Source organism: Castor canadensis, chromosome 12 (assembly GCF_047511655.1).
Source record: "Castor canadensis chromosome 12, mCasCan1.hap1v2, whole genome shotgun sequence".
NCBI classification, from domain to species: Eukaryota; Metazoa; Chordata; class Mammalia; order Rodentia; family Castoridae; genus Castor; species Castor canadensis.
Window position 1 is genome coordinate 34593212 of NC_133397.1, and position 15366 is coordinate 34608577.

The 15366-nt window shown below is 36.1% G+C and overlaps 1 protein-coding gene across 12 annotated transcripts in view; it reads right to left on the minus strand.

Moving 5' to 3' along the window:
- Slc8a1 (solute carrier family 8 member A1) overlaps positions 1-15366 on the minus strand; it is a 358556-nt gene that overhangs the window by 265197 nt on the left and 77993 nt on the right. For 10 of the 12 annotated variants that reach the window (XM_074049563.1, XM_074049566.1, XM_074049560.1 and 7 more), the window contains exon 2: positions 13177-15009. The exons of 1 other annotated variant lie outside the window; for it this stretch is intronic. In XM_074049563.1, coding sequence (XP_073905664.1) covers positions 13177-14975 — 1799 coding nt within the window. In that variant the 5' untranslated portion in view covers positions 14976-15009. The remainder of the gene's footprint in view (positions 1-13176; positions 15010-15366) is intronic. One more of the 12 variants, XM_074049564.1, reaches the window with a different exon arrangement.

Sequence of the window (15366 nt, forward strand, 5' to 3'; positions counted from 1 at the left end):
GTTAATAGATTTTGGAGGCTCAGTCTTTCTGAGACCCTTCCTGTATTGGGGGGGCTTTTTTCTCTACTTAGTAAACCTCTGCTTTTTGGCTCAAACAAAAGAAGTTTGAAATATGAAGTTAGTTCATATTTTGATGAACTAACGATCATGGGGGAGCAAAGATCAGTCTAGAAAGTAAAGACAGAAGTAAGGTTGTGGATGTAGTGAGAATTCACAGGCAAGTTGCTAGCATCGCTGGCTTCTTTTAAGGCAGCACCATGCTTGAAGGAAAAGGAATCATTCAACTTCATAGACTTGTTTATTATAGAATAAGAGTAAGTATGTGACCCTGAATTATCACGTGAGGAATTTCATTTCATAGCAGTCATAAGGAAAGTGGACATTTCACTACTTAATGCAACATATCATTACTCCTATTACCTCACTAATAATCCTCCTCTCAGTGCTAACTCTGAATAACTCTACAGATCTTATAAGAATTTCTCAGGCCTGGGCCAGGTACAGTGCTTATGCCCGTAATCCCAGCTACACAGGAGGCAGTGGTAGGGATAGTTGACTTCCAAGGCCAGCCTGGGGAAGAAAGTGTAAGACCTTATCTGAAAAACAGCTAAAGCAAAATGTGCTAGAGAAGTGTGGCTCAAACGATAGAGCACTTGAGTATGATGACCCAGCGCTGCCAAACCCCAGCACTGCCAAAATTAGAAAAAAGAATTTCTCATGGACTTCCTGCACAGGCAAGGAGATGCAGAGCACAAAGAATAAAAATTCAATGATTTCTTTTGCTCAAACAACTTATTCCAGGTGAGAATTTGTTAAAATACATTTTGAGTGGATTTTAAAGAGGTAAATGTCATGAAAAATTGTTGAGAGCTGAGTGGTTACCCAGGTAGGCAGCTCTCCTAAGGTTAACTTGCTGGTAGCAGATGAAAGAGATATAGAGTAAGTCCTAGCTAACAACTGTGCCACTTGGTGTAGTGTCAATACCACTAGACAAGGTACCCATAAGACTTAGTTTTCAGTCTGGGATCTGTCTGTCAGAACAACTATTTAATCTTTGGATTTACATTTTCCCATGTGTAAACATCTTTGTAGCCTCCTTCTTTCTTTCTGCCATCTATTAAAAAACCACCTGTTGAGGCCCCTACTAGGTATTAATCACTGTGGCATTCCCACAGCCCTAAAACTGGTGTGCTAATGCCTAAAACATTGAAGTGAAGATGAAATAAACCTGTAGGAACCTTGAAATGGGTAAGAGTTAAGTAATAGGAAAGGTTCATCTCTGACCCCTCCTTCACCCATGTTTCCTATCAGCTCTAGCTCCCTGATTTCACAGTATACTTTGCTTCTTTCCCTTTCTCCACCAAAAATGATGAGGCATAGCTTGGGCAACATCTTGTTATAATTTTGATCTTTGTTTGTAGCTATCATTTTTTTCTAGGCTAGAAGAAGACAAAATTATACCTCAAGTGCTCCTACCCAGAAAACAAGTACATACAAATATGTGAACACATACACATGCATGTACCACACACACAGAATTCACCAAACTCAACAGCATATCTGTGTGTATGTTTTAAGAAAAGAAAGGTAAAGGAGAAGCATTCTTTGCTTTACTCCCAATGAGCTTTTTTTTCATTTTTTTATATGGATGAGTGATGGTTTTACAATACCATTTCTTTGCCTAGGGATTAGACTCTTGTAAACAACTGTCTAGAAAGTAAGTAAAGGCAATAATTACAACTAACATTTACTTACTGTAGGCAGGTACTGGCTAAATGGATTTAATTCTTTGAAGTAGGTACTATTATCCTCATTCTGTAGATAATAAAACTGAAACACAGAGAGCTTTGGTAAGTTGTCTGAGTGCATACAGGTTACGAGATATGAGGATTTAAACTCAAGCTTTCTGGCCCCAAAGCCTGTGCTCTTAATCTTTATACTACCTGCAAAATGTCCCTACAGATGGCTGCAATAGCTATCACAAAGCATGTGGACTCAGGAAACTGCTGAGCACTTGACTTCCCAGGGTTGTCATTTGTGTCCACAGTGAATACCTATATTTACTCTTATTCTTTGTCCAAGTTTCTGAAGTGACAAACCTAAAATGAACACAGCTCGTCAAGCTCACTGATATCCAGGTTGAATATAAACAAAACAACTATATATATATATATTTGGTAAACACAAAAGACTCATAAAACTGGACTGGAAAATCTGACTGTAGGCCCAAAGACCCAGATCTACCTAAAAATGTCTCAGTGGCTTCATATATAAGAGTTGATCACTAAATAACTAAATAATCAAAACCAGATGAATTTAAGAGAATCTAGTTTACAATGACTATAGACATCATGGAATATTAAGAAAGATTTTCTTTCCATAAAAGAATTCAAACCTGTAGAATACATTATTCAAACTACTGACCTCTGTAAGATATTTTAGCTCAAGACACTACCAGATAAACATCTGGACTTAAAAAATCTGGACTTAACAGTCTTTATATTATATTTGTTTTGTATTTATATCTATACTTACATATTTATGTTTATTCATTAGTATATTATTATTATATTTTGTTAATATTTTTCTATTCTACTACACCATGTATAGGTTAGCGAAATTACTTCCTACAATATCAGTTGGCAACATCCCAGAACTTACCCATATAGATGTCCTTTTTCCATATTAACAACAGCTCAAAAAGACTTCTGCCTCTGACTGTCTTTCCTTGGTGATCTGTCTGAGCTCCTTCAATTTTCTGTTGGGATATCTTAAGGTTCTGGGTCACCTGAGTCTGAGACCCTAAAGTCACTAGACCACAACATATAGAATTCCTGGCTATATTACAGGCTATACAGATGCCTGTAATCTCTTCATTTGTTTATGCTCAATAAAACCATACTGTTTACAGAAAGGACTCAGATATAAGTGGCCTGTGCTTCCCCTGGTTACGCACGGAATTAGAAGCAAGTAGAGGACAAAATCGTTCCCTACACATTTCTCTGAGTTCATTACTGCTTTGAAAAATGAATTAGATTTGAATTGTTCCCAATCTCTACTCCTCTGGTCTTGATCAGAGAGGGCAGCCAAACTGTGATAGAATCCATCTGGGATGGGGACAGGAAGAGCTATGTGGTTCTTTTCTGAGGAAGAGCAGGCATCAAGGGTTGAGGCTGCCAGAGGTGGCCACAATTTTCACTTATTGTCAGCCTAAACACTATGGCAAAAGCCCTTTTAGGAGGAGCTGAGACAAAAATGCCAAGCAAGGTTCAGAAAAGCTTCAGGACTGACTACATATTGTTGTAGAACTAGACATTTGCTCACCTATCTTCTCTAGTGAATACAAGGATCTTCACTACAGGGACTATGTCACCACTGCTGTCTCAGCATCCAGCAAAGGAGTTAATAAAGATGCTCATAGAACAGCTGTGGAAAGCAGAAGTCGATGAGCAGGCCTACTGGATTCCACAAGCTACTTGAAGGTTCCCCAAAGATTCTCAGGCACATACATGATTTCAAGGGCAAAGTTGCTGCCTATTTTTAGTAAAGAAGCAGCTTGAGTGAATCCCATCTACCGACTTCTGTTTCATTGAGCAAGAATCTGGACTAGTTCCAGGTTTCACTTCATTTTAGTAGTAGCTAAAATATCATCAAGGCTATGTATTCTTTTTCTCTGTCTCTGTCCCTCTGCCTGCCTCATTTCTTCCTTCCTCCCTCTTTCTCTTCTTTCTCTGGTCACCCTCTCCTTACTCTCTCTGTTTCCACTTCTCTCCCTCTCCTTCTCTTCTCCTCCTCTTCTTCTCCTCTCTTTTTTTCTCCTATCCACACCCTTCCTCTCCTCTCCTCTTTTCTCTCTCCCTCCCTTCCTTTTCCCTCCCTCTCTCCATCCCTTTCTTCATCACAAATCCAAGAAACACAGACATACACAGTAAAGTGAATAGTCCATTTTTAAAATTGAGTCAAATTAAGATTGTAATGCTTAGTATGCAAGAAGGAAAACTGTCCTTATTACTTTGGGAAATATTTTTGTTTTATTGTACACTAAGAACTAAACACTATGCAAATATAACTTAATTTTATTTTTCATTTTTTTTGAGTAAACAGTAACTGCATTTGTGTATGCATGTGTGTGTTGGTATGTATGTGTGTGTAAGTGTATGTAAACGTGTATAAGAGAAATATTCTTTGTTAAAAGGGAACAGTTGTGGGTTCCTTTTAAAGGTTACAATCATATTTGCAAATATATTATTAATGGATTTAATCCAAATAGACCGATAATTTGTTTGTAAAAGTTAAAACATGTGGCAAAATAAAACCTTTTTACAAACATACTGAACAATGATTTTTATGAAATATGTGTAAGTTGTCATTGAACATTCATCTGGTTTTAGGAATAATTATTTTTCTTGTTTTTGTCCTGTAGAGAGAATATAATTGAGCAAGAATGACTTGATATTTAAATTTTAAAAAGTATATCTAAAAATTCCATTTGCTGTGGAGGTTGAAACTATAGGTTTGTGTCAGATGAAGAACCACAAGGGTCACCTATTCTTGGAAAGTCTCCTAATCAATAATTCTTACTGTTAATCACCTCCAGGATCAGAGAACCTAATGTTTTTAAAGCAGTGCTAACCCAAGATAGTAAGAATATCCTAATACTAGTTTTCTGCTGTCATTAATTTATAATGTTATGCCAAAAAATACTATTTTAAGTATGGAGAAAAGCTACATTCACTCTTTGGCCATATAAGGAAGCCAAATGCTACAGGGCTTGAAAAAGTCATGTCAGAAAATTCATAATAATGAAGTTTCTTTTTAAATTTAGGACCAAGGGAAAATGCATACTGTGAGACAGGAAAAAATAGACATTAATTGGTCAGGTCAGGTACATGGAGGGATTATGTCATTTTGCATTCTCTTGCTTTTCATGCTCTGTTAATCATGGCTCTTTTAGTTTAATGGGGAATGGGGATTCATAATGCAATGCACATGATACATGTTCAAGAATTCCAGGAAAGCTAAATGAACACTCTTGTTTATAATTTTCTAGGTTTCTTGGACATGTGTTATAGTCTCGGTCACAGGATCACAGCCTCAAACATGCTGTGAAAGCCCCTGATGACACAGCATAGGCGGTATAGTCACTGGTGAATTCTAGCTCAACCCTGCATTAACTATGTGACCCAAAGTTATTCTCTGAGTCTCAATTTCTTCTTCTATAAATGAGTATAGCAACAGTAGTCAATATAGTGTGAAGATTAAATAAATATTGTCCTTAATAAATCTTAGGACCATAACCATCACCAACACTACCACTAACATCACCAATAATCACCACCACCACCATCATCTCCCAAAGTACCAACACATCAACACCATCATTACCTCTACCCCAAACCCACTACCATCAACGTATCCTAAACTGCTACTTCCATTACCACTACTACCACCACCATCCCACAACTACTACTACCACTTCCACTACCATCAACCTATTCAAAAGTATCTCCATCACCAGCAACATCATCATTACCACTACCACCTGAACTTCCATCATCATTGCTACCTTGTCCTCCATCACCATTACCTCCACCATCATCAGCACCTATTACCCTCATTTTATAGGTGAGAAATAGACTCCAAGCTTTAGTAACTTATTGAGAGTCATAAAGTTAGGAGAGGATAGTGTTAGAACTCAAACTAACAGGTAGAATCCAAGTGGAGGGATACTCCTCAGTACATCTTTTATCTTCCAGAAGTCTATTGTTGATAAATGGGTAGCTTAGGATTCAAGGGTCACCCTTGGTTTCAGTATACCCAAAACCCCAGATCTCTCATGTTTAAACCTAAAAAAGCAACAACTAAACCAGAAAACTATCTGAAAAATACCCTAGGTTATTTCATTAATATTCGAATTACCAGAAATACTGAAATCTCTCTGGTTGCCCAATTACCATGAGTATCAGCCTGAAAGACAAGGTACCTAAGTTGTGTCTTTGGCTTTCTTTTGTCCCTTGCCTCCATTTCTTCATTGGCACAAAAGAGCATAATGACTACTGCCATATTTGACCTTGTGGAGACATTGTAAAAAGGAAAGAAAATGTAGTCTAGAGCCCCAAGCCCTCAGGAGAAAGACAGGAAATGAAAAGGCATTATTTGTTTAGCCTGGCTCTATAGTAAGGCAGCTGTGTGGCCTGTGAAAAGAAAGGACCCTGTCTGGCTCAACCTTTGGCAAAGAGATGGATATTACGTCGGTGGCATGTCAAGCCAGGAGAGGAAGCAAAAGAGCTTTCCTATAATTCTGCCCATATTGTTGACTGCTCACTTTCCTTCCCAGGTCCCTCTGGAGTTCTACAGTACCAGGACAGAAAGTACAAGGCACTGTGGGAAGCCAGCAGATAAAGTCCTACCTACTTAGTCAGCACCTTCCACTCCCTCAGTGGGCTTTCCCAAGGTACTTATAAAGATTAGTTCTACTGCTGCTGACCTCACATTCATCTGGCTTCTCATCCTTTCCTGCCACCTGGCTCAGAGCCACTTCTACTCTACGATTGCAAGGCAGCTTAAATTATTTCTTAAGCTAATAGCTTTCCTACCCCAAAGAATGAATCTCCAATGATTGGATTTCAGTAGCCATGACTGAATATGATGCAGATTTTTTTTTATAGAGAAACCTCTGCAGTTCTCCTAACAATACAATGTTGCCCATAGGCAATTTTCCACACCTCAGCTAATAAGGACAGAGCAGCAAAATGACAATAAATAACCTTATTCAAGGTGTTATACCCTCAAGGTTGCTCCATTCCAAAGAAAAGTACAGTATGTTTAAATCACTCCCTGGATTAGTAGCATCCTCAGGAAAAAAAGTCTTCCCACTTTCACAACTAAGAATAAAATATGCTCAGGTTTTACAAGATGGTAGCAGTACACTGGTTACTCTGAGAAAACAGAGGGGTGGCATAATGAGTGAAGGAGTGCTCAAGAGGTTAGTAGATTAAAGTAAGTGGAAACCATTCCTAGGGGTAGGTGCGTGCCTATAATCCTAGCTTCTTAGGAGGCGAAGGTAGGATGATCTTGGTCTTAGGTCTGCTCCAGCAAAAGTGAAAACCTTATTTAAAACTAAAGCAAAAAGGACTAGGTGTGATTTAGGTGGTAGAGCATTTACCTAGCAAGTGCAAGCCCTGAATTCAAACCCCAGTACCAGCAAAAAAAAAAAAAAAAAAGAATTCCTAGACAAGGACTAATCCCCCCTGAAAAAAAGTATTGCTAATAGTTTACTAGAAATCTTGTAAATTTTCTTGAGAAGCTACAAGAGGCAATGTTAAGTTTAAGTAATGTTAAGTTTAAGTTAAGTTAATGTTATGTTTAAATTAAATAGACAAAGGGTTCAAATTCTGGGTCCATAATTTCTCAGTTCTTTGGAGAAATTACACTCTCAGATTCAGTTTTTTTTCCATTGGCAATGTCACTAACTTTATTGGGTTGTTACAATACTAAATTTATTTAAAAATGTGAGAAACTTCATAGAATACAGTATGTTGTCTAATAACAGTATTTGTCTAATAGTTCTACACATACCACCAAAAAGGGATCCAAAAACAAAAATCCTTTAAGCAACATCTTCAGATTGATTTCAACACCCCTAGAATGATTTGAAACCCATAAAAGCAAATGAATTTTCATTGTATATTTCATTAATTTTGATGATGATCCTGTCTATTCATTGAAATTGTCCATACTCTCAGGTTGACCAAGACAGGACTCCAACTTAAAACAGACATCCCTTTTTTCTTTCCACTATGCATTCTGTCTTCCAAAAATAAATGAAAATATTTTGTTCAAAATTAAGCCTTCCCCTGCAGCTCAAACAATCTCTTTATAATGATGTTTGTACTTATCAAAAGATGTATTATCTCATTATCTCCCTGTGTACAGTGTCGGAGAGTATTTTCCTGTTTCCTTTCATAATGATTAGCCCAGTACTAGGCACAAATCAGTAACTTATTAGTAAGAGATGATTTATTGGTTCATAAGTTTTTCTCTAGCTCTGAACTATGGAAGCAATCAGCCCACTAGGTAATGGCCTTGAATGATGACTCAGAAAGGAGCTCATAATTTATGCACTTCAGTGTGTCTAAACTATGAAATTTCCTCATTTGCTAAGATAAAATTTCTTTCTATAAGTATATTATAACCTTAGACTCTAATTAGTCCTGGGAAGATGAGATTATAACAGTAAGTACAGCAATCTGGTTACATGGTAAAGAACTGTTCTGCATGTAACCAACTTAGGTTCCCAGCAATACTAAATTATAACTTATAAATATTTTTGGCTCTTGCCCTGTCTTATTTTTATGATAGTTATGAATTTAGAAAGCATATGCACTTACAAAAACACACTGTAGTTATAATTGAGGCTTGCAGATGATACTACATGTGGTTTGGCTCTAAAAAGAGATAAATATTCCAGTGTGGAAAGCCATGGAAATACTAAACTATACCATTCAAATATCTCACAGTAGTGTAGTAAATTACCTAGAAATATTTTATGTCACTATAAAATATCACCTGCCCATCATTTTAATATTCTAAATATAGCAGACCAAATTCTTCTGCTGGAAAGTGAATCCTGGCTACTTGGATGTAAGGTGTTATGTGCTAAAAGCCTTTTTTTTATAACGATGTTTTCTACAGTATTTTTCATCATTTCTGATTTCCCCACACACGAATGTCCTGTTGTGATCACTTTAGGTTTTCTTAATACTTTGTTTTACCTTATTTATTATATATAGTGGCCTTACTGTATACATATTTTGTTCTATACTCAAAATTGAACTGGTATCTCATACACCTCGGTGTCTATTTCATAAAATGGAAGAGAAGAATACTGATAATAGAAATAACAAATGGCAAAGTATTTACTTTTCCAACAATAATAATAATACTTTGATAGAACTTAAATTTATTTTCTAAATTTACTAAAATTTATTTCCTTTCTAGTTCATTTTTCCATAAAACCTCAAAAATATTGGGTGTCACAGAGATAGATTTGTTGAGATGCCTTGCATATCATTATTTCCTAGAGTTAATGAAGTTACAACTATACCTGAAAATATAATGGTTATTAAAATTAATACTTAATAGGCCCCTTGTTTAATATACCATGCTATGGCTAGGATCTGCCAGTAAACTGATTTACCTAGCAGTATGTTATGTAAAATTTTGAACTTCCTTTGTTTTCTCAACTCTGCATTTTAAATACATAATAATAAATGCTGACAATTTTTTGAATTATCTTCCAAAATGATATTACTGTGGGTTATAAATAAGTAATTGAATTTGGTTTGTAGCCATATTAATTAATTAACCTTAACATTTTACAGAACAGTTTTGCTAATATTAGACACTGGAAGACCAAATAATATTTTGTAGTTATTATTACCAATAACTAGCATCATTAAAGAACAATAGTTAGCAGCCTTTCAAATTTGTGGATATAATCTACCAAACCACAAAACAAATTAACATATCTTGATTTATTTTTTATTAGCTGTTAACATTAGACAGAATTCCCTATTGAAAATTAAGATTATTTAGCATGGGTTTGGAATTTTTCATTGATTGAGCTATACCAAAGCATGTACTAGCTGCTAATTAGGTTTATTTTAATGAGTTCTTTATATTGTGATGTTAAAATGTTTTTCCATAAATATGTTTTATTAGATATTATAAGCACCATTCATCACTTAATATTTTTTCTGAAATACACATTTTAATCTTAGAAAAGGTCAAGTTGAAATAATTCAAGTCATTTATCTAAGAATATGAATGGTTATATCCTTTGTTATAAAATTAAATCATTTTTCTACACAAAAAATAAGATGAAAGATTAGAAATTTTTAACATCTTTCCCTAAAAATAAAAACATGGATGCACTTTTTCTAAAAGCTACTAAATGCTGGAATAACAACATAATCTACCTTAGACTAAGATTTAGTTTTTGCATTTTGTCCTACATTTACAAAGAGTGTTGTTTCATGTAATTTAACATCACTATTATGATTATTATCCTTAGCCTCTGGTTTAAAACATTTTTTAGAAAAATAAAGTCATGTTGAGAAGAAACAAACAAAAATGAATAGGGATGCCTACTTTTATTTTTTTTCAGTATTGAGGTTTGAACTTAGGGCCTCACATTTGTTAGGCAGGCACTGACCACCTGATTTACACCCCCCGCCCCTCTTTTGTTCTTGAAATCAAAGAATGGATAAAACCATATTGTCCCTTAGTCTCCATCTCTGATCATATTGGACCTTATTTCAATCACGGCTAATGGATCCTTAAAAGTAGATAGCCTTTAAATCCAGGCTTTGCCATGAATCTCTTTATGGTGCTTTGGAAAGAATCCCATATTCTGGTTTATCCACAGTATTAATTTAGTATCCACAGTATTAAACAAACAAAAAAGATTTTTCAAAATATTCAGTTAAGCTCAGTTGTGTTACCAGTCCCATCTATGTATTGTATTAAGTTTTAAGGAAAGTCATCTCTGAAGATTAGTTATGTAAGTGAATGACGTAGAAATCCACTCTTAAAAAAAAAAGCTGGGTTGGGTCCATATGCACAACTTGATTTAATGATGACAAACTGTCTTTTCCTTGGATTTGAATGTATGGAACTGGCAGTAGAGACAACCACCAGAGGAAATAAAAAATCCATTAAAAAAGAAAGAAAAGAAAAAAGTAATTGTTTCAACTCCCTGTATGTGATACATATTTCGAGGAACATTGTATTTGAGTTCTGGGTGCTTATCTTAGAGCTAGATCCCAATCATACAAAGAAATTAATATACCCAATCAGTGTATTAAGCATCTACAAAGCTTGTCAGTAATCAAACACTGTAGTGTTGAGAATAAAACTCTTTAAAATTCAATTTCTAGAAAGAAAAATGTAGGGCTATAATTTTATTCCATTTATAAATAAGCTGTCTTGCCATCGCTGTAATTCCACATTTTACCTTAGTGAGTAAAATACAGTAAGAATTTTATAACACCAGGAACTGGTGATTGATCTATAAAACACCAAAGAACACATACACTAAAGTGGTTCTGATTCTCAGGAAGTTTCACCAATTATACCAACTCTTACAAAGTTTTAAAAGAAATCCAGCCTTTTTTCAAGCCTTCTCTTTCTATATTCTGCTCCCCAAAAGAAGACTATTTATTTATTTATGGCTTGGTAAAAATCTCAGAGAGCAGAATAGGAAAAGCTTAATTGTCATATATAAAAGTACAAGGGTATTATTCTTAAGCAAAAACAAGGTGAAATTTTATGAAACAATAGCCTAAGTCAAACAAATAAGCAAAACAAAACACTGATTGAGTTATGTTTAAGGGCTACTCTGTGAGTTAATTAAACTGTTACAAGTCTCACAAGTGCTATCTATTATAGGAAGACTCAAAAATTGAAATTAATAGGAAAATGTGATGGGAAAGAAGTTTAAGCAAAGCAATAAAATTTATGCCTGCTGACAGGCAAGATCAGATTCAGTGCAAGATGTTTGGAAATAACTTTTTCTTGGGTGTGAAGGATATTAATGTGTTACTATATCCTATTTCAGTAAAATATGTGTCCCTACAAAATAAGTCTCAATAGGTAGGATATTAACAACATAAGAACCAAAATAAAATTGGTATTACTCAAAACATTATCCTCCTCCACACACTAGAAGATGGATATCATAATTTCTACTTAATTTCATTTCGATATTGTATTCAGTAACTGCTCATCTCTACTATACAATGTCAAAGAGTCATAAGGACCCTGGATGATTCCCCCCACCCCCCGTATCTTTGGTTTGTTTTTGCCAGACTTGTGGAAGGAGAAATTTCATACTTGGAGAGCATGTACTTGCCATCTCAGTGAATCACATGCTATCAGCACAAGAGTTAACCATTTTTAGAATTACTTGTATTTAATACATTTATTTTTCTTTCCTGAAATTCCTAAATTGCCAATGCTTCAAGCAAGACAATAATTCAGTATAATGTCCTTTTTCACACTGAATATACTATGATTTTCTCTCTTCTTTCCTCTTTTCCCTTCTTCTTTCTTTCCTTCCTTCCTGTTTGGATCCTGCTCATTGAGACAATTTTCCTTGCTTGTTCTGGTTAGTTAAGTACAGAGCCCTTTCCTAGGCAATGAAAAAGGAACAGCTCTCTTAATAGTGGCTATTGGTCAAAGAATCACTTTACAACTGGTCACTCCAACTTCTAACATCATCACAGTAATATGCCAATAAGGAAGAATAAACTGTTCTCTACTTCTTTTTCTCTGACTTGTTCCTGTTAACTAGGATGCTTGAACAGAATCATATTTCTCCCCATTACTGTATAAGTAGGGTGAAAGTGTTTGTATAATTATGTAAAATAAAACCAGATTGGAACTGAAGAAGAGCTGTAGGGCTTTTCCCATGCTGGCATCCAACTGAAGAAACAGGGTTGGTCATTAAGTCATAATTAAACATTAGCATATGAGCAGAAACATAATCATATATTGTTACAAATACACAATGTTGAATAAAAACCACAGAAATATTTTCAATCAGCCCTGGCAGCCAGGAAACTCTTTTCAGATGTATTTCCTTTTTGAGTTTTCCCAATTTGTACTCAGCAATGAAGTCAGGGACTTTTTGTGATGTGCTAAATATTCCTTTTCTGCATATATATATATATATATATTTATTTATTTATGTGTATATGGATCTGTATACACACTATATATATATGTGTGTATATATATGTGTATATGTGTCTGTTTATATACATATACACATATACATATATATATAATATGATTTAAAACAGAATACAAAATTTTCAACCCATCTTAAGTGATCTGCCAAATTGTTTCACAAGATTCATTTTATCATGGTCTACATTGTGCCTAGAATATGTAAAAGGAAAAAAGTAAAGATAAAAATCTCAATGTTAGATTAAGATCTCAGTATATAGTGCATATTGATAAGGTGGCACCCATGTGAGCACTGATATTTTGAAAGTGGTCTTACATAATAAAAATTCTATTCCTTGAATGTCATTCAGTTTTTAAAATGATACACACACTTACATTCATAAGCACACTTAACCACAGTCACACACACATATAAAAACTTACACAATTTCATCGTTCTGGAATTCCAGCTCTCCACAGGTGTCCTCAAAGTCCTCCCCTCCACCTCTGGCAGTCCCTTCAATGGTTTTATAGGGAACGATAACATTTCCTCGAGCTCCAGATGTTCTCAACACCTTCACCTCCATGATGCCAATGCTCTCACTCACATGAGTCACAGGTTCCTCAAAAGTAAAGATGCCTGCATGGTCATCATCAAAGATGGTTACTGTGGCAGTGGAGGGTGATCCAAGGCAAGCGAGTGTAGAGACATGATTGGCTTCCAGTATGCCATCTTCTGAAGCTTCAGAAGATACTTTGACATTGCTGAGATGCACAAGGAAATTTTCATCCTCCTCAAAGATATCATCATCAATGATGCCAACTCTGATTTCCTTCTGGATCTCCCCAGGTTTAAAGACCACAGTGCCTTCAGTAAATTCATAATCAGAACCAGCGTTGGCTGTGCCATCTTCTGTTCTGAAGTCAACAAACACAGTGTTGGTCAAATCACCACCTCTGCGGATAATGGTCAGGGCTACCGTACCACAGTTTTCCAGGCACTGATATGTCCCTTGCTCAAAGAAGATCTTACTAACAGGGTCATTTTCAGCCATGTCTGTGTTGACTTCATGCATGCTGACAGCCTTCCTTGCTTGGTCAGCTGCATGCCTCTTCAAAATATTGCCAGCTCCAGTCATCAGGCGAGTAGCTTGAATGCGATAGAATGCTCGACTTTTTTGCTGTTGACTTAGGACTTGATAGTTGGCTAATTCTATTAATTGCTCTATTTCTTTCTCTGGATGCTTCTGTTTAAGTTCCTTCAGAATCCTAGCCATTTCTCGCCTAGCCTCCTCATCATCTTGGTCCCTCTCATCAACTTCCAGAACGAGAGCACCATCTAAGAAATTGTCAACATGAGAGTTGACAACCTTCCCATCCATTTCAATTTCAGTTTTGGAAGATGGCCTGTCTCCTTCATGTTCAATAATCATTCCTCTCTGTTTGCCAGCACGATACCGCTTGTAGACATACTTGTAAAACAGAAGCCTCCTATCTGCTACCCAAGCGAACACAACACAAATGGGAAAGAAGAAGAAAGTGAGCAAACCTTCCCAGACCTCCACAACACCAGGAGAGATGACAGACAAAATAATGTAAAGCCAGGTATAGGCAAAGATGCTCCAGGCTGCTGTCACAAAGAACACACGCAAATGCTTAATCTTCCTTGTCTCCCCGTCAGGGACAACGTAAACACAAAGTGCGATGATGATGAACATGTTGAAGGCAGCACTTCCCACGATGGTGCTGGGACCAAGGTCTCCAGCTGTGAAATTGTGGCCGCACACTTCAATTACCGAAAGAAGAATTTCAGGAGCAGACGATCCCAGGGCCATCAAGGTCAAGTTTGACACGGTCTCATTCCAGATCCTCACAGTTGTCTTGGTGGTCTCTCCATTGGGTTTCTTTATGGTTATTTCTTTTTCTTGAGATGTGATGACTTCTATAGAGGACATGAACCGGTCGGCAATGATAGAGACTCCAAGAAACATGTAGACCATAGCCACAAAATACACAGTAGCTCTAGCAATTTTGTCCCCAAAAGAAGGGTCTTGGGGCTCCCAGATGGGCAAAATCACCCCTTTCTTACAGTAATATGAGCCAGTGCATTCACCAGTTTCATTTCCTTCTCCTTCCATTTCTGTCTCAGCAGTTATATGGTCCACATGGGAAAATAACAGAGCCATCAAAGCTAACAGGTGAAACCCCATTGAAAATGTAGGTGAGAGACTTAATCGCAGCATAGTGTCCAGTGAGACTTCCAATTGTCCCAAGCTACTGTTAAAAATAAGATGAGGGGAAGGGTAGAAAAAAATTACATTATTAGAGCCAAATCTAAAGCATGACTAATTACTTATGTGTCATTACTTTTACCAAAAATTTGTGTATGTCTGACCATCACAAAATCTCTGGTGAATCATTATTCTAAGAATCCATCAGTGATTAAGCAACCCTTTGTAAAATTTATAATTCAGAGTCTCTGTGGATTTTTCTACATGGAGTCTCATTCATTGAGAAAGAACCACAGTTGACTTCCTGGAAATGAAAAGTTCAATTATAGCCTGGCCTTACTGAACACACATTTATGCATACTAATAGCCAACAAGAAAGAAAAAAACTTCTGAAGCATTAAAT